Raw genomic sequence first — 21,116 nt, forward strand, 5'->3', positions numbered from 1 at the left:
TGTAATTAGGTAACCGATGTAATATTATTCCTTTATTTTGTATGTACAGTTTGTATTGCAACTTGTAAAATGTATCCCTTTTGACGTTTAAAAAAAAATGTACAGTACATAAGCACTAAGTAACAGTAGTTCAGAGGCGATAGATACACACCGAGAACCAGCACTAAAACTAAATAAGCAAAATCAGACTACTGGGGTATGTATTCCATTTATTCTCATATACAATACATTAGACGTCCATCCAGACAAGATATATTTTTGACTGTTAATGAAACGTACTGTATTGCTAGTCTTGTCAGAATGTTTGCTCTGTCGGCTCGTTTTATGTCCCGTTTTAAAAATGTCACGATGAATGATTAATAACGTTTTTAATATGTTTGCTGTCTGGTTTAGTATCCTGTCGGTATGTATATCCTGCAATGTCTCACTGCATTAATGTGAGCGTAGTATGTCCTACTAGTGGTCCTAAATTAGCATTAATTGATTCATCTTGTAATCTAGCTGCACTACAGGCAAAAGAAAATTCTTTGTTTATGTAATGACGAAGACAAACATGAGGCAGAGGAAGTGATCTTTTCTGTCACACTGTCACACTAAATCACAGTTTCTGATGCTCGTAGGACCATGGTGGCGGGCGTGACATGTGAAGCTTATTAACTATGACTCACTGAATACTTGACATTACTGCTGACCATTACGCTAGCACACCACGGTTGGCTTGGTCTTCAAGGAAGCCAATGTTCTCCATTAATTTCTGTACAGTATGAAAATACAGAGACTTGAAACTTGCTTGAGATAGTTAAGCCAACTAAATTGTTTTATGCTGTAATCTTTTGTGAAAGTTAAGTTATCGTGGCATTTTAATGCATTCTGTATGGGCTAATTTGAAAGCCGAGCTGAAAATAGTCCCGGGAGAAAAGACTGATTTATGAACAAAATTTAAATGTCCTTAACTTAATAACTGCACAGTTTTGTTAAGCCAACATTGACTCAATTATTGTCAATTATTAAGTAAATTCTTTGAGTATCTGTACTTTAGGTATTTCTTTCACCCCACTATATTTCAAAATACGTTCACGAAAAAAGTTCATTATGAATTAAACACTTAAACCCTCTTTCAAATATAGTGAAAATAGCTAATCTTCAGCTTGTAGATAAGATAGAGAATACATCTGCTATTTTCACTATTATCTTTGATCTTTGATTTTGGGGGGGAAATGTCAACATTTTAATACAACAATGCATTGATATTATATTATATTAAAAAGAATATGTACTTTTTCAAGTGTACCTTTGAATACTTCCATATTTAAAAAAACATGTACTTTTGAATACGGACGTATTTTTAATAGCAAGTACTCCGGTTTTCGCTTGTAGTTTCCACCACCACTGCTGATTGCAGAGAGTGGCAAGACAGAGCAGATCTAATTGCTGCCATGACAGAGTCTCTCTCTCTCTCTCGCTCTCACTCTCTCTCTCTCTCTGTGTGTGGGGATGACCGATGTATCCTGTGTGCATTTATTAGATGGATGCACTGCACAACAGGTGTCCAGTCACACCCAGCTCAGAGTCCATTTAGCTTGGATTCAGGCCAGGTTTGACTGCTTAAATCAGCCATCACCCACACCACAGAGAGACTGTGAAAGTCCCTGAAGATGCTAGTTTTTCTCCCTGCATTCCTGACAATATCTTCGACGCTGTCTTCGGTAAAATGACGGCTGTGTGTGTGTGTGTGTGTGTGTGTGTGTGTGTGTGTGTGTGTGAGTGGTGCTGTCCAAGCAGAGGCTTGTTGGATTAGCCATTGAACTAAAAAGGACCATGGTCCCCATCTTGACAACAGCTTGGTCTGAGCCATCAGCCTGCCTCCCCAGGGGTGTAAACACGAGGCTTTCTCCAGGATGCAAGGCCATCTTACCAGTCACCACCCACAGACGGTGAGTCACAGCAGCTGAACATGACTGCAAAGGGCTGGGCTGCGCTGGCTGGGGAGCATATGAGCTATAAGGATAAGCATCGAGTCTTATAGAGAAGCCTTCATAATGCTAATATGAAGGGGTGCGTCAGTTAATCGAAAGAATTACTAATTAATGTAACCGATATTTTTTTAATAATAATCAAATCTTAAATGCAGTTGAAAATAATATTTGCTACTGCATTTAAGAAAAACAACATTTGTTGGTAATATTATTAGCAGATCTACAAGCTCAAAACGTGTCACATCACGACTTGTGAGCTTGTTGATATACATTTCGTATTGTTTTTGTGTGACACCATTGTATGACAAAGTATAAAATAGGGTTTAAGTAGTTAATCAGACTTCCTTTCTAGATTTGTTGAAAAAACAACAACAACAGCTTCTCGATTATTTGATTAATCAAAAAATACAATCAGTGCAAAAGCCATACAGGAATCTGCCTTGGTGACATAGATGCTGAGAGTGCCAGTTTAAAATATGTCACAGTAAGTGTTGACAAACGGAAGGACATAGCATACAGGCTGCTGTTGCTACGCATTATTACATCTTGTGTGAGATTAGATGAGACAATGTCATACAGGCTTGATGTGACTGTTGCAGATTCCTTACAACAGTTCAGGGCACCCCTGTCTAATAGGGCGTAATCATATCGCTGTCAGTTGGATGCCTTGCATGTCCAAAACCATTGCTTTTCAGAAAATGAAATAAATCACCTGTGTTCCAATTGATCCAGTGTGGTTATTTAGTCGCAAGCTCTTGTCAATACTTTTATTGGTTCAATATCCTATATCAAAATTGCCTAGAGGACGGGTGGACCAACGGTGGACACAAACACAACATTCGGACTTGTGAGGCGCACCGTTGCTACGTTCTGCACACTGTTTAGGGGTCTGCCATAAAAAGTTACACCAAAAAACCTAAATTGCACACATGCGGGGCACTACAGCAGTGTTACAGCAGTGTTTAACACTTCAAAACGCCATAACACGGTGAGCATTGCTATGATCAGCGCAATATAGGACTAGATTTGAAGGCCTGAAAATCCAGTTTATTATATAAAACCCACAGACAGACTAAACGACTTACACTTTAAAAATGTTTCAGAAATAGCAAAAAATTGCATTATTGTTGCTACTTTTGCAAAGTCACTCTTGTATGATAGAGTAGGGCATTCATTTACAAAAAATAAATAAAAGTTTAAATATATATATAAGGTTTCTGGGCGACAGCAATGATAAGTTGAATGGGATAAAAATACACTCCCAGTAAGTAAAGTAACCATTTCATATAGATTTGAATGAGAATAGCCTTTCCAGTCATAACAGGTCAGTGGATCAAGAAGCCTCGTGTTTGATTCAGATTTTATTGTGCATATTATCCACATTTGATCACAACTCAGCCTTTTACCTTCATAGAAGCCATCATCGTCCATGTTGCCATACACGTACAGGTACTTCCCGGCCACAAGGGGGAGCTCTGCTTCGGGGTGCTCATTTGGTCCATCATAAGGGTTATAACTGAAAGGAGAAAGAACCTTGTTGTGGTTACATTTGTAATGTAAAATGATAAATTATCATTATTCATTTGCTGATTGAAGACATTATTGGATAACCTCCAAGAAAAGCATTGAGTCGGAAAACATTGACATTACGTGTTTGACAAACCAAAAGGCAAAAGAGGCAGATTTTTTGTAAACAACCCGTGTTGACCATTATAGCTTTATCTGATCTGTCCTTTCTGAATAAAGTGAATAACAAGTTGATGTGGTTGCTGATATCCGTCCTGCATCTATTCTAAACTGATCTAGATCTGCAAGCGGAGCATGTAAATAAGGGTCTCTTCTACAATGGCTGCATGCATCTCTACACTCAAACAGATGTAATATATACATTTTTTTCCCCTTCAAATATGGCCATGTGTATATTATACAGGACTGAAGTCTTACAATCTACGGTTGTGTAATGCAATTTCATTGTATTTATTGCTATGTTCTTTGTTATGTTTGATCTTATTGTATTGTTTTCTTCTGGGGGTCCAATGGTCCATGGCACAAAATCTTTTCAGATTTTCCGGAGCCAAATGCATAATGAAAAGGTTTGAAAACCACTGGTCTACACTGTTACCATCAATACAGGCAGAAAAAGCACAGAAATAATTGACAAGAATTCATGCAATTTACTCTAATCTTTCACTTTGTATGTCACTCTGAATAGGAGCATCTGCTAAATGCCTAAATGATATAATGTAATTGTTAACCCCAGAACTTGAGCTGGTCTCACTCACCTGTAACGGGCAGTGCAGAGGCGGACCTGGCCTGTGTAACGAGGCTTGGACCTGGGTGAAGGGTTGACCTCATCCTCCATCTGTTGAAGGGCATGGGGATCTAGTCATTCACATTGACATAACGCCATTCAAAACCAAAAACTCCAATGTAGCTGCAAGTAAGCTAGGAAATCATGGACAATGTAACAGCGCCAGGAATACTCAAACCTGTCCTGACCTGCTGGTGGCCTCTACATCAGTACCATGCCATTTTACCACGCCTTATTAATATATATTACCGGTTTTATATTTTCCATCAAGCCCATGAAAGTATATTTGACAGCAAGAAATGTGTTGAATGTTAGCCTTGTGGGTTAGTTTTAATCTTTAATGGCTATGCATCAAACTAGGGGTGCAACATTTAATCACAAATAATCGATTTAATCGACTATACAAAATAATTGGCGCTCCACCTCAGCAATCCATCTCCCAGGGGTCTAGTGCATTGTAACGGGGAAGACTCCCACGTTCTCGGCTGATACCGACAATAAGCCTCTCCGATCTACTTACTTACTTTATTGTTCAACGAGGTATAAAATAATCGCTGAAGTGATTAATCGTTGACGATTTATTTTTAAACTCACTTCGCAATTATTCGACAATGTAACCGATAGAATAATCGCTAAGGACATACTCAATAGTTGCAGCCCTAAAATCAAACATTCTAAATACTAACCCAACGTTATGACTTTTAGATTAGGATCGTCCACTACGAGGAGAGAGAGAAGACAGTGTAGGGATGATGTGACGTGATGCTGCACATACACACATGCATTAAGTAGTGCACATAAAGTATTGTCATACATACTGTATATCGTTGTCAGGCAGAAACCTTGTATCTCCATAATTCAACTCTTTATGTTTTTTAATGCGTCAAACAAGAGAGCGGTGCAAAAGTAGCCAATCTACAAGCTCGCAATGCAACGCGTTGTGAGCTCGTAGATCAGCTATTTTTCCTTTTTTTTATTTTGAAAGTGAAAGTGGTTAAGGCTGAGAGTGGGTTTTATAAATATCGAACCAATGAAAGGTATTAAGAGGAGGTTTCTGCCCGACAGAGACAATATGTCAACCCGACACACCTCCGAGGGTGTTGCCCGTCGAGGGCTGCTTGGATGGTCTGTCGTCACGGCGTCGGGTTTGACGGACAGCTGTTCTAGCCAATCTCGGTCTCCGGTCTGCGGTGGGCGGAGGAAGAACTGGGTGATCAGTGAAGGCGTGTTTGCCACACTCTCATTGCCTGGGAAACATTGATTTCCATAGCAAATGAACAGCTTCTATTCAGTGGCCATGGTATGGCCTCTGTTGCCGCGAGTATACAGCAATAGCCAGTGGTGGAAAGTAAGTACATTTTACAGTACAATTTTGAGGTACTTTTATTTTTCAATACTTTACACTTATACTCCACCTCCATCTCAGATCACAAAACACCAAGTTACAAATCTCAAAATGAGGATCTCAAAAATACAAATCATTTTGACATGATTTGATCAAGTAGAATCTGATTTTATTTTATTTTATATCTTATAAAAAATAAGAAAATAATAGACATGTGTATATAATTCAACACTGACTGTTTCAACAAATACCTATGTAGTTATAATGTAAATGTGGGACATTTGTATTCATGATGGACTGGATGCAGCGACAACATTTTACAAACAAAAATCTATTCTGACAAAGATAAACAGGATCATAATAATGGTATTTGCAGTACAGTGTTGTGTGGAGTTTCTTAATATTTTGTTATGAGCTATCCCAGTAAAGCAAAAAGTATTATCACTCGGGAGGGAGCATATAAAAATTAACACAAACAATTTCCTGTATTGTTTCTACGTTCTGACTGCAGTGGAGATATAGATCAAATAAAGTATTTGAATCTTGATATACTACCGGCCCACCTTGTGCTGCCTGCGTGTCCAGTCCGTTGAGGAACTGTGAGACTTTGTCTGGAGAGAGGGGAAACTGGGATGTGGAGTTGAGGTCAGAATGAAGGACATCCACGGTATCTGGCCCCTGGTGGAAATTCAGCAGCGTTTTTGAGAGCTGGTGGAACTGCTCATTCTGTGACCGGCATTTCTGTTCTAGGTCACAAACCTTGACCTTTCACAGTGAAAGAAAGTAAGAGTGAAAGGGAGAGAGGAGCAGCAGTAAAACACAGAGGGTGGAGGGGCGAGAGAGAGAGAGAGAGAGAGAGAGAGAGAGAGAGAGGGAGATTGAGAAAGAGAGAGGGAATGAAAAAGAGAGAGAGAGAGAGGGAGAGAGAGAGAGAGAGAGGTGTCAGTGACTTGCAAGTCACGTGCAAAGCCATCAGTTAAGTTGTCTTATTGTTCATAATGTGTAATTCTCCTGCGTATATGAGTTCTCTGTAGATTAGCCTGCATTCTATTTGTTTATGCAGATCAAATGCAGAACCAATTACCACACCACCCCCCAAAACAGATGCTTTCTAGCTTATTGCAATGTTAAGAAAGCTGCAGTCTAATCCAGTGGTTCTAAAAGTGGGGTCTGGGGAACCCCAGGGGTCCCTTGAGGGCCGGGGCTCCCCCAGCAAAATGCGTTTATATGGCATCAAAATCTGTTTAATCCATTCAATCCGGGAACGCGTCTGTGTCACTTTAGATTTCTTTGTGCTATTTTGTGGGGAAAAAATCGTGAAAATGTGTGCAAATCTTTGAATATATATTTTTTAACATTTGTAACTCAAATCTTTGCTTCTGGGGATTCTACAAATGTCTTCTAAATCAGTTTTTTTATTAATGTATTTGGCCGTGGACTCCCATCTCAAAATATTTTGTTCCAGGGGGGACCCCCAGAAGTTGTAACAGAGTTAAAAATGTTTGCTTTAAACAATATATATTCAAAGATTTGCACAAATTTTCACTATTTTTGAATAGCCAAAGAAATCTTAAAATGACACGGATGCGTTCCTGGTCTTAAAGGGTTAATAAACTTTAACCCTATTTTGTACTAGACTATTCGGGACGCGTTGAGAGCTCGCAGAGCTGCTATTTTAGAAGATTCTCGAAAAGTCCCTGGCACAAAACATAAACCAAACGAATGAATTGTAAGTACATGTACATATTGTTATATATTTTGATATATTGTAAACATATAAACCAAAACAATGAATGGAATGTACATATACATATATATATATATATTTATGTACTTTTTCTTGTATACTTGTCCAAAGGACCTGAAAATAAAGCCGAACTGAACTGAGAACTGAACACATAATCTTTCAAAGGGGGGTCCACGGCCAAATGTACATTCATTTAAGGGGGTCCTTGAAATGAAAGTGTTTGAGAACCACTGGTTTATGCAGATCAAACGCAGAAGCAATTACCAGGCAACCCCAGCCCCAGCTTAGAACAGCTTGCGATATCAAAAAAAGCTGCAGTCTAATCAAAGCATCTAGAAGTGAAGAGCCCTCCATTACAGCTACAGATCGTCTCTGTCGAGTGGAAACCTCATATGTCCAAAACTGGTACTTTTCAGGATTCAAATAAAAAAAATAGCAAAAGTAGCAGATCTACAAGCTCGAAACGCGCCGCAAGCTTGTGAATCTGTTAACTATGCTTAGTTTTGTGTGACGCTGTAGTATGATAACCCATTCAAATCTGTGTAACCACTGAAAAATCTTGGAAGATTTGTCCAAATCTTTGAATATATATATTTTAAAAGAGAACATTTTTAACTCAAATCTTTGCTTCTGGGAAAAAAATATTTTGAGATGGGGGTCTGCGGCCAAATACATTTTGGGTGATCCTTGACATGAAAAAGTTTGAAAACCACTGATTATAGCAACAAGTTTAAAAAAAAAACTGTTAGGATTTAGAAGACATTTGTAGAATCCCCAGAAGCAATAAGATGTGTTCGCTTTAAAAAATATATATTAAAAGATTTGCACAAATTTACAGGCACTCGGTGCCACGCTATGAGCTTGTAGATCTGCTATTTTTGAATAGCCAAAGTATAAGATAATGGTTAAAGAGGTTAAAATCTAAAAAGACAGATGCTTTCCCGGTCTTAATGGGATAAAGTAGGACTAATTTACGAAAGAAAACAAAAAAAAGTACGGAGATAGGTGGTTTCTGCCCGTCAGCAACGAGATGCATCTCCGACAAAACGCTGCTACACTTTGATAACAAAGCCCCTCACTGCAACCAGTTAAGAGGCTTATAAAAGTTAAGTACGTTAAAGACATTATCAGAGACAACAATGACTTGGGACCTGAGTTAATAACTATGAGGTTATATAAATATAGAGAAGTTATGCATACACATACATACACGTATACATATCGCCACTGTCAAAAACTGTTACTTATTTTACAAAACGTTTCGAAAATAGTGAACTTGTAGATCTGCTATTTTAGCTTCTTTTACGTGACACTGGCATACAACGAAGTATAAAATAGGGCGTTGATTAACTCTTTGACTGCGGACGACGCGATAACGCGTCAAGTGCTACTTTGTCCAGTTGGCCGTCGACGCGTTCGACGCGCTGGACGCGCGTTCATTGTTTAATCTCTGATTGCGCTATGCTGCTTAATATTCAATGTTATTTTCGAGTTCCACTTACTTCACGGACATCTGCATCCGGTTTCATGACCTGGATTCCGTTTCCGGTTTTTGATTATTTTCCCCGGTCATTTTCGTCCAAAATAGGTAAACAAACGGTTTTTCACACGGTATAACGGACAAACGGACAGGTTCTCTTCTATAATCTATGGTCTGGGTGACGATCAGTCATCGCCGTCGTGTATCACATCGTAATTTTGGCCGATCAAAACAATCTGGGACTACGTCACGTCCGTTTTCATGTTTTTCCCTGTCTAATCTATCAAGAAGGGTGAGAGTAACCCAACGACCTGATCAAGCTGTCATGTGCTGCTCTCTAGTGGCGGATTTGTGCTGGGTCTTTAAATTATGTGTCTTTAAATTATTTTCATGAGAAAAATTCAAAATATAAAAATAAAAAAACACGAAAATTGCTGGCACTGGGGGAGTACTTTATGAAAATACTCTGTCAGTCAAAGAGTTAAGGGGGAAAAAAGCAACAACAGAAGAATTTCGAAATATGGAGATACAAGGTTTCTGCCCAACAGTGGCGATACTGAAACTTACAGGGGACGCCTTGAGCCCCGTGGCCTGCTTCACAGCCAGTGGTGGAAAAAGTACTCAAATTTTTTACTTAAGTAAAAGTATCAATACTTGATAATTCTTATCAATAAGAAGTACTCTGTTACAAGTAAAAGTCCGGAATATAAAATGTACTTGCGTAAAAGTACAAAAGTATTGGTATCAAAATGTACTTAAAGTACCAAAAGTAAAAGTACTAAAATGTTTGAAAATAGCAGATCTACAAGCTCACAACGCGTCGCGATGCGACGCGTTGTGAGATTGTAGATCGTCTATTTTCAAATAGCCTATGTATGCAATATGGCAAAAGTGGTAAATGTGTGTTTTATAATAAAATGATTTATATCTGCAAAGTAACTACTAACTAACGTCAAATAATTGTAGTGGAGTAAAAGTACAATATTTGCCTTTGAAATGTAGTGGAGTAGAAGCAAAAGTATTGAAAATTGGAAATACTCCAGTAAAGGAAAAATACCTCAAAATTGTACTTAAGTACAGAGTACTTGAGTAAATGTACTTAGTTACTTTACACCACTGTTCACAGCAGATAAGAAGACACAGTCAGGGCCCGATATAGCCACAGGGAGCGTTACTACTAGCCTTGCTCTGTGATGAAAGCACATTTACAGAGTCTTGTGGACTCAGCAGAAAGATGGAAGTAGATACAACAGTTTGAGAGGGCAGAATAGCTCCACCTCGGAGCCATTACTGAGCTCTGATGGATTTAGGAGAAGCTGTACAAAAGGAGAATACAACACATACTGCACGTGTACAGCACATACCGTGTGTGTGTGTGTGTGTGTGTGTGTGTGTGTGTGTGTGTGTGTGTGTGTGTGTGTGTGTGTGTGTGTGTGTGTGTGTGTGTGTGTGTGTGTGTGTGTGTGTGTGTTATATCTATATAGACCCCCATCTGTGTAAACATGTCCACAGATATCAAGAATCATGAATCAGGATCGACTTGAACTTCTTCATCGTGCATCTTTTTCATTCATTCACCCAGAGAGGCCGTGTGGTTTTCACAATGTAAATTATCTTTATTGCACCATTAGTGCCATGACTAACAGCTGAAATACCGTGAGCTCATTTTTAGATGGCTTTTGGGGTTTGGGGGGTTTCAACAGGCTGCGTTAAAATGCTCTACTCTGCGGTGGCATGGGTCAAGGCTCGCCTGCTGAACAAAATCACATTAAAGTGTCGCGGATGGATAATAATAATATGATCGTAGTTGAAATAGGCTTAGACAGGGGCTGATCCTAACCTTTGAGTACATATTAAAATATTATCAGCATGTACATTCTTCCTATGGCCAAGGACAACCCAGTCGGTGTTTAAGGAACAGGGACAGAAACACTGTCCACACTACTTTGTGCTCCTGCGTGCTATGGAATTGGATTAAAAAGACTTTTTCGGCTGTGGGGGAATGGTGTAGCGCTGGTGTAGGGCTGGTGTAGCGCCCAGGATCAATTAGGAAATTGGCACCGGGTGAAAAAAAAAGGGTTATAAAAATAGCGGGATAAAAAATTATATTAAAAAAAAAAAAAAAGACTTTTTCTACATTCAACTTTACATTTGACAAATGAAAAACTCTCAAGATTGATAAGGTTTGCTCTGTTACATACCTTTAACAGGTGTACTGCTCCTTCATGCTCGCCATCAGCTTCAACCTGAGCCTGCAGACACAACCCAGAAGCACTTGGTGACATAGGACAATGACTGTCAACATTTCTACTCTCAAGGACCCCCTGTTTGACACGACTTGTATCTCTGGGACCCCAATCTAAACTGGAAAAAAAGTGTTAATTTGCTATGAGCTTGTAGATCTGCTATTTTTTGAATATCCAAAGAAATCTAAAATGACACAGATGTGTTCCTGGATCGCCGTTATTTTTGAAACACCAAAAAATAAATCTAAAATGACACAGAGATGCCTATCCCCTGAATGAATGGGTCATACTGCCAAAGCGTTAGCTTTAGATCTGATCGGGGTCTTTACCCTTTGCAGTTGACTGATCTCCTGCTGCTGGGTGTGAAGGACCTCCAAAGCGTGGTCATGCCTCCGCACCGCAGCCTCGCACATATGCTGGAGAGAGAGAGACACAGGGTATGGTTATAGTCACAAGGATGAAACCAGCGGAAACTCAGTACATTTTAGGGCTGACCCAAATAACTCGAATATTCGAAGCTTCGTTCGATGGCACATGATTCGAACTTTTTTTTCAAAAATCGAGTAATTGGCCGTTTTTTTTTATTTGATTATTTTTTCTCCAAACATGTACAAATGCAAATTATAAGGTGCTTACCCGCTTGCCCCAAATGTTAACTAGGTATCCGGAGTATTTGTGCAATGTATTAGTCCATATTTTTGAATAAAGACGTGTTTTAATCCCGTCTGTGGACGAACGCCATTTTCCCCCCTCGTTTAATTCCTGTTTACATTGAGTGTAATTCCGGCTTTCACCGGACGCGCCCCGTCACTACCGCCCATTGGGAACTTCCGACAGAATCGGTCACAGACGAGATTTAAACACTTCTTAATTGAAAAGTATGGACTAATATATTGCACAAATACTCCGGACACCTAGTTATCATTTGAGGCAAGCGGGTAAGCACCTTACATTTTCCATTTGTACATGTTTGGAGAAATACAGGCTTTACTGGTGACATTCCAGGGCGAACTGGGGGGGTGGTCGCTAAGACTCTCGTAGATACGAAAATGAAAGTCACGACGACTCGATAAAATACATTTACTACGACGTTTGTGACTGACAAATAAATCCTCTCGAATTTCCAATTGACAAACATAGCAAGTGTTCCGCTGCTCATTTTAATGCAAAAGAACCTGAGCATACGTTTATTGTCAATTACTGCTGGTCCTTCCATGTCAACAAATAACTAGATCCTACCTATCACGTGGCGTAAATTAACCCACTTTCGATTTAAAACTCCAGTGTCTTCCATTATTCCTGGGATTTCATCTTTTGGAAACGTTCCACCTTCCATAACTTCACAGTGGTAAATCCGTGCTACTTTAAGTCATACATTAATGAGAGGGGGAACGGAGCACAACATACTTAATAGACCATATTCACACGGCGGCCATGTTTCTATGAAGTCAATGAAAGTAGCCACCCCGGGTGGCGGCACTTTCAATGTTAAATTCCAATATGGCCGCCGTGTGAATATGGTCTATTGCACACTGGTGTTGCATGCCGTAAATAGCAGATCTACAAGCTCACAACGCGTCCTATTCGTGACACGTTGTGAGCTTTTCGATCTGCTATTTACTGCGCACGACACCGACACACAACTAGTATAGCTCATTGGGTGTCGGGTTACATTCAGTGGGTCGTGGAGCAGCATTCTACAGCTGATCTTAATAGATCACTAACGGAGCACCGGGCACCTTCGTGGTGCCCGGTGCTTGGACCTGGTTCGGTGCCCCCCAGCACCATTTTGACAACGGGGGGTGGGTGGCTTCAGCGCGGACCCGGTTCGGTGGGGGGGGGGGGGGGGGTGTGCTCCGCGTTTCAATGTCGTAGTGCTCCTTTAGCAGCTCTGCTACTAAATTTCTGCCTTTTTTAGACTTTTTTTTTTTTTTTTTAAGCGATTATTCGAAGTTTTATCGTTTTTTGGCCTAAAACTTTGATTTCCAAAATTATAATCGAAGGTCAGCCCTATCATTTAATCAAATACTGTACTTATACAGATACAGTACAATTTTGAGGTGCATTTACTTTACTTGAGAGTCTTTCCATTTGTTTTGATACGTCACATTCCACTCCATTGCAGGTGCCGCGCTATGAGCTTGTATATCTGCTGTTTTTGAAGAGCCAAAGATGGCACACTGCAATGCTTTGCCACTACAATTATTTGGCATGCTTTAGTTACTAGTTACTTTGTAGATTTGGGTTATTACAAAACAAACATTAACCACTTAAAGGGATAGTTCACCCAAAAATACTATATATGATTAGTCACCCCATGGAGACTTGAATTCATGGATATTCTTTTGTTTTTGTCGCATTCCTAAGCCAATATTGATGACCAGCGGACCGGTAGGCAGCCGGTCTCCTTGGGGTGACTAATAGATAGAAAAATGTGTCATTTTGGGGGTGAACTATGCCTTAAAGCCCTGTTTTATGCTTCTGCTATTTTTGGAAAAGGTTTGAGAAATTGATGCCAAATACCTTCACACTTTACCTTCAAATTTTGAATAAAGGCCTTTTACTTGCAACAGATTCTTTTTTTTATATTGTTGGTATTGCTGCTTTTACTTAAAGCGGCACTATGTAACTTTCTACATAGTCTGCTATTTTTGAATATCCAAAGAAATCTAAAATGACACAGATACTTTCCCGGTCTTTAACGGGTTAAGTAAAAAATCTGAGTCCTTCTTCCACCACTGGCCAAATACATATCATTTTGGGGGTCCTTCCTTGACATGAACAAGTTTGAGAACCACTGATATAGCAACATAAGTTTTTCAGAAAACCGTTAGGGTTTAGAAAACATTTGTAAAGATTTGCACACATTTTCACAATTTTCCCCAAAATAGCAGATCTTCGCTGAAAATAGCCAATCAACAAGCTAGCAAGACAAAATCGGAACTGGAACACTGTATTAAAAAAAAGTAAGCTGATAAAAGGGTTCTCTGTCTCTACTGATTGGCTGAAATTGGTGACCCATCTGAAAATGGATGTTCTGTTTACTAAAAAGCTGGGGAGATTGGGAGACCCCTGTTGCTGAACAACTCCCATCACTTTTACAGCACCTTGAAGTACTTATCGTTGCTTGCTGTCCGGCAGGAACCAGCTAACTCAATTTTTCAGATTTTGCTTTTTTTTTTCTTCATAAATCAGTGCTACTGAACACCCTTTACGTCTGTGTGTTGGTAAAAGAAAATATTGAACCAATGAAAAGTATTAAAAAGTGCTTCTAACAAAAGCAGCTAACTCCATTGGATCCTCAAACTTTCTGCTAAACCGCTGACTCCAGGCTCCACCCCCTTTTGACCTCCAACCTGATTGTGAGCTTGGAGGTCCTTTCAGCTGTTCTTATCAATGATGAACAAAACCTCCTAACTCCATTTTTGTTTAGTTTTTTTCATTTCCTGAAAAATTTACATTTTGGAGTTAGCTGGTTCCTGCCGGACAGCAGAGTTATATTAAAGTTATGAAAATAACATTTAACTTAAATTATACAATGAACAAAAAAACAATCTCTGCATTTCTGTTCTTCTCATTTTAGATTTATTTTTCAACAACAGAGTGCCGCGCTATGAGCTTGTAGATCTGCTATTTTTGAAAAATCCTGAAAATGTGTGCAAATCTTTGAATATATATTTTTTAAAGCGGACATTTGCACAAATATTTTGTTCCAGGGACCTCCAGAAGCAAAGATTTGAGTAAGAAATGTTCGCTTCCAAAAATATATATTCATTCAAAGATTTGCACAAAATGTTAAATATTTTTCAAAAAAAATAGCGCTATGAGCTTGTATATCTGCTATTTTTGAACAGCCAAAGTATAAAATAATGGTTATAGCTCAAATCGGTATGACACGGTATGCGTTCCCAGATTGAATTGGGTGGTACCAGGGGGTCCCCAGCTAAATTTGTTAATATAGCGTCACAATAATTTTAACCACTTTAACCATATTTTCTACTTTGGCTATTCAAAAATATACAAGAGTGCCGCGCTATGAGCTCGTAGATCTGCTATTTTAGAAAAAATACATGGCACAAAATATTTTTGAGACGGGGGGTCCGCAGCCAAATACATATCATTTTAGGGTTCCTTGACATGAAAACGTTGTGAGCTTGTATATCTGCCATTTTTGAACAGCCAAAGAAATCTTAAAATGACACAAGATGCTTTTCCCGGTCTTAACGGGTCAAAAGGGAGGGAGCTTCCAGCATACTCTTATTGGTCTGTCAAGTTGTCATTATATACGTCAAAGCCAAGAGCGAAGGCGATACTCGATGAGTTTTATAGGGTCGGGCTGCTGACTCAATGAATAATGCATCCAACAGCTCCATACTGTAATGTTCCCTTTTTTTTACCATCTTCCTGTTCTCCTCAGAGTGTGAGGAAATCCATTAACACCACCAGATCTGATCTCCTGAGGCTGATTCTCAAACATTTTCATGACAAGGACCCCCAAATTTATATAGATATTGGCGCGGACCCCCCCCCCCCCCCCCCCCATCTGAACAGGTTTGTGCCCAGGGAACCCCAAAGGAGAAGATTTGTGATTAAAAAAAAATCTGAATTCTTCAACATTTTTCAAACACTTGTTAAATTTTTTTTTTTAAATAGCAGATGTACAAGCTCACAGCGCGGCACGAAGTGACGCTCTGTGAGCTTGTAGATCTTCTATTTTTGAATAGCCAATGCAAAAAAAAAACTGTCTCTGTGCTCGGACCGGCTTTTCTGATCTACAAGCTTACAATGCGTCTCAAAGCTTGCAGATCTGCTATTTTCGTTCCACTCAGAATATGGATGCTGGGGTTCAAGTGGTTAACCTAGCCATGATGAGATAATGGCTGCATAATCGCACTGATTTGCTGATGCAGCACTGTGGTTACTACAAGGCAAGAATGCAAAAACAGTGATTTGTGTATTCCAGACATGGGAATTGCTGGAGCAGATGGTTGGTCTAATTAAAGTTTTATAAAGGTTTAATATTCTGCAAACCTCCCAACAAAAGACAAAAAAAACATGTAATTATAACGGTCTTGCCAGATATCAATAATTTTTACAACTTGTGGCATTGTGGCGCAAAAATACTCTACTCTCAAGAACAGTTTTATGTCATATTACTTGTATTATTTATATTTTTGTTTTTCATATTAGGTAACTGCAATGTCAAACGAAATAGCACAGTAAATAAGTCTGTCATTAAATCTCATATGCCATAATTTAATCCAACTAAAAAAGCATCTAAAGTAGAAGATCCGCAAGCTCGAAACGCGGCTCGAAACGCGGCGCGAAGCGACGCGTTTCGAGCTTGTAGATCTGCTACTTTTGCCGTTTTTGAATTTGAATCCTGAAAAAGCAACAGTTTGGGACATGTGGAGGTTTCCACCCGACAGAGACGACATCAAAGGAGCTTATCATTAAGAACCCTACTTAGACAGTTTAGAAGTCTATGCTACTCTCCCACGGTTTGCGTTTCCTTTTTTCTCTTCCTCCTCTTCCTCCAAACTCCCAGTGTAAAATTGGCCGTAGCTGAGTGGGTAGAGAGAGACGCCGTCTGGTAATCAGAAAGGCCACCGGTTCAACCCTTGGCTCACTCATCTACATGTTGAAGTGTCCCCGAGCGAGACGCTTAACCCCCAGCAGCTTCCCACGAGCGCTCATGTGAGCAAGCCATCTGCTGTGTGAATGCAGCAGTGGTGGAAAAAGTACTCAAATTCTTTACTTAAGTAAAAGCACCAATACTGCAATATAGAAATACTCTGTTACGAGTAAAAGTCCGGAATACAAAATTTAAAAGTACAAAGTTATTGGCATCAAAATGTACTTAACTCTTTCAGTGCCAATGAAATAAAAAAAATATTGCGAACTGTGCCAACTTTTTTTTTTTTTTTTTCAAAGAAAAAAAAAAGTGTTTAGGAAGCGAGATACAGCCTTTTTCAGTTATAGGTTAAACAAAGAGTGGATGGAGCTGCAAATCTTCAGATAATGATATCTTGGGTTCTGAACATTTTTTTCAAAAAAATAAATAAAAATAAAACTCGGGATTTCTTGTTCTGGCACTGAGGGTATAACCCTAAAACTCGGGATAACTCGGGGCCTGGCACAGAGAGTTAAAGTACCAAAGTAAAAGTACTAAAATATTTGAAAATAGAAGATCTACAAGCTCACAACACGTTGCGACGCGACGCGTTGTGAGCTTGTAGATCGGCTATTTTCAAATAGCCTATGTACTCTATAAAATAGGGCTAAATTTGTTCATGTATGTTTTATAATATAATAAATTATATCTGCAAAGTAACTAGTAACTGCAGTTGTCAAATAATTGTAGTGGAGTAAAAGTACAATATTTGCCTCTGAGATGTAGTGGAGTAGAAGTAAAAGTATTGGAAATTGGAAATACTCAAGTAAAGTAACAAATACCTAAATTTTTTACTTAAGTAAATGTACTTAGTTACTTTCCACCACTGGAATGCAGACAATGTATTTTCCCCTCAGTATGATACAACGCTGCTTTTTTTCCCCTGTAACACATAGTGTCCCCATCCACATAATCAATACACAATGAGAAACTCACACACCTTTCTTTTCTATATTAAAGAGTGGGTCAATTTCTCCTCGTACATGGACATTTCTCTCTCGAATGCAGCCGATCCGTACAAACAGACAATCGATAGAAGATGCAGGAAGGCAGGGCTTTGTAATGGGAGTGCATTTCACAGCACTATAGCCTGTGTCTGATTACTATTGGCACAACAGAACATAATGAAAAAGAGTGAAACCGATGACACCGTAGCTCGTGAGGTATATCACTTTTGTTCTTGACTTTTTACGACAAAGCCAATGTGTTAAACTGGGAAGCGGGGCAAGGGACATTCACAAAAGCAGCAGTGAGAGAAGCAACGGATAGACAAGTGGAATCTAAGGCAATCAGCCGGTGAAGTGTGCTATACCACAGCACTGTCTGAAATGTGGTCCAGTGCTGATGAATGGGTTGAGATGGCACGAAACATTGCAAGGATGAAGAGATACTGGGATAGAGGAATGTATGGTAAAAAGGTGGCCTGTTATGTAATGAAAGTGTACAAATGGACTCCATGTTTCAATACTATAACCTCACCCATGCAGAGCATAAGCAAATCTGGAGCCCATTTTCACTTTCATACAAAACCAGTTCAAATTTTTTCGACCTTAGAAATATAGCCAGACTGAAGCCACCACTCCATACACAATCTTTTCCCAAATTGATTATGGCAATACACTTATCAAACATCTACAACTGATGCAGTGCCTAAAGAATGCTTACTGGTTCTAACAACACAGTCTAATAACAGCGTGTCTTCCATGTGGACTCAGATGTCACATGGCCAATCATCTATGTCGTCAGTACTATCTATGTCTTTTTATCACCAGCAGACCTTGAAAAGGTAATTCACGCATTCATTTCATCACGTTTGGACTTCTGTAACTCTCTATACTCTGGCCTCTGTAAAAAAGCCATTTCCCGCCTCCAACTGGTACAGAATTCAGCTGCAAGACTATTAACAAACACTAAGAAACGTGATCACATTACACCCATCCTAGCTGCACTTCACTGGTTACCTGTTAGATTCAGAATAGATTTTAAGATTTTACAGATAACTTTTAAAGCCCGGCAGGGATTGGCCCCCAGCTACATCAAAGACTTACTGGCCCCCTATGTACCTGGGCGCAGCCTTAGATCCACAGGTAAGGCTCTCCTTACAGTCCCGAATTCTAATCTCGTCACCCGGGGCGATCGGGCTTTCGCATTCCGGGCGCCCACGCTTTGGAATGCCCTGCCCATAGAGCTGAGGCTAGCAAGATCCGTGTCTTCTTTTAAATCACTTCTAAAAACCTACCTTTATGTTAAGGCCTTTTCCTAGCTGTTTTGCCTTGTGCTTTTGGGTTTCATATTATCAGCTTTTAATTGATCTTTCTTCATTATTAATTGTTGTGATCATGTGACCTATTGACTATGTGTTGCTTCTATGTATGTTGTTTTAACCTGTGTGGTTATTATGCTGCCCTTTTATATGTAAAGCACTTTGTAACCTTGTTTGGAAAAGCGCTATATAAATAAATTCATTATCATCATTATCATTATGTATGAGGTCAGTAATCTCCATATTTGGGTAAAGTTTCAGCCCAATTTGCCCTCTATTGATTCCAGTATAAAATGTATAAGTTAAGTTTAAAAAAGTTAAGCATTTCAGAAAGCATAACAAATGTTGCTGTCCGGCAGGAACCAGCTAACTCCATTTTGACGCTTTTGCATTTTTTCCCATAAATCAGGGCCATTGAGCACCCTTTACGTCTGGGTGTTGGTAAAAAAAATATTGAACCAATGAAAAGCATTAAAAAGTGCTTCTAACAAAACCAGCTAACTCCATTGGATCCTCAAATTCTCTGCTAAACCAGAAATGTCTAAAGTCCACCGGAGTTAGCTGGTTTTGCTGACTCCAGGCTCCACCCCCTTTTGACCTCCAACCTCATTGTGAGCTTGGAGTTCCATTCAGCCGTTCTTATCAATGATGAACAAAACATCCTAACTTCATTTTTTTTCATTTCCTGAAAAATTTACATTTTGGAGTTAGCTGGTTGCTTCCGGACAGCAGAGATATAAAACATATACAGGGAGTTACTTCCTTGGCTTACTGGCACCGTGAATAAGACATTTAGCGCTGATCGGTCCAGTGGTTTGCAGCGGACAGACACAGACACACACAGGCAGACATTCTTCTACACGGCACAGTCCCTATAGTGTCGTGGCGTAAAAAAAATGCTGTTTTCAGAGATGTCCAGTCCCACAGTTTTGACTGAAACACTCACAGCCGATAAGAGCCGTGACCTGCAGTACGCGATCACATGACCTCAAGTACAAGCCCGTGTAAAGATGTGTTCTCTAGTACAGTACATTCTTCTTAACTCATTCACTGCCAAGGACGTAAAAAACGTGATTTTCGTTTTTCGTGGTTTTATATAAGATCGCCCTGTTCTCCATCACCCGGAGTGACCACTTTCGCTGTAGCTCACCCGGATACGGAAATAACGTCATCCGAAGATTTCCGTTTCCGTCATAAAAACGTCTCTATCTCGAGGTGACAGTTTTTGTTCCGCGAGGCACGCCGTTTTCAAAGTGCTGCTACAGGAGAAGGAAATGTTGCGGATGGAATATTTTTTCTCTGGGCGACACACACACACACGTACCGTGCGTGTTTACAAACAGTCGGACACGCGATCATAAGGGATATACCTTTTCTGTGGCGAGTTCAAAAGGTAAGAGAAGCGTGCATGTGCGTGTGTGTTTACAAACGATCGGACATAATGAATATACATTTTCTGTGACCTGTTGAAAGGTAAAAAAAAACGAAAATTGCTGGCAGTGGGCAAACACAGACAGAAATAAATCTGCCTCTTTCTTGTTCTATTTGACAATTTTGCAAATGTTTGACCAGTTTTTATAGTATAGTTTGTTGATTATACTTTTGATGCAGTAAAGGTCTTTTTTTTTTCTCCTTTTTTTTTTTTTTTATATTAAAAAGGTCTTAAAAGTCCTTAAATTGTCACTTTACTGTCATCTGCATGTGGGGGTCCCGACCCACAGGTTGAGAACCCACTGGCTTGGGTTACATCTCACCTTCAGAACCTGTTCCAGGCTCTCCACTTTGCCTTGCAGCTGACTCCTCTCCCACTGTGCCGTGTCCCTCTCCTGGCTCACAACGGAAAAGGTCTGTCTCAGCTGGTCATAGTCTGACTGTACCTGCAGGAGTTATGGTGGGAAGAAGGAGAGGCAGAGGGAAGGAGGGCCAGAGAGAGAGAGAGAGAGAGAGAGAGAGGGGTAAAGTGGATGGTTAGTGTCCGCTGACAGACAGTGACGAAAGTAAGCCAGAAAGAAAAAAACTCTGTTAATCAGCACCATCACTTCCTCCAGTCAATGCATGCATAATTTATTCTCTT

At 39.7% G+C, this 21,116-nt stretch overlaps 1 protein-coding gene across 1 annotated transcript in view; it reads right to left on the bottom strand.

Annotated features, from left to right (window-relative positions):
- The window catches only part of rimbp2a (RIMS binding protein 2a), a gene marked incomplete at its 3' end in the record, with an annotated part of 42,287 nt that extends 21,373 nt beyond the window's left edge, over positions 1-20,914 (bottom strand). The window contains exons 1-7 of the mRNA XM_080419575.1: positions 20,797-20,914; positions 11,435-11,521; positions 11,061-11,111; positions 6,196-6,397; positions 5,377-5,534; positions 4,259-4,338; positions 3,383-3,492 (exon numbers count right to left, since the gene is read on the bottom strand). Coding sequence (XP_080275701.1) covers positions 3,383-3,492; positions 4,259-4,338; positions 5,377-5,534; positions 6,196-6,397; positions 11,061-11,111; positions 11,435-11,518 — 685 coding nt within the window. The 5' untranslated portion in view covers positions 11,519-11,521; positions 20,797-20,914. The remainder of the gene's footprint in view (positions 1-3,382; positions 3,493-4,258; positions 4,339-5,376; positions 5,535-6,195; positions 6,398-11,060; positions 11,112-11,434; positions 11,522-20,796) is intronic.
- Positions 20,915-21,116: the final 202 nt, after the last annotated feature.

The sequence above is a fragment of the Gymnoscopelus braueri genome (genome assembly GCF_963280865.1).
Source record: "Gymnoscopelus braueri genome assembly, chromosome: 22".
NCBI classification, from domain to species: Eukaryota; Metazoa; Chordata; class Actinopteri; order Myctophiformes; family Myctophidae; genus Gymnoscopelus; species Gymnoscopelus braueri.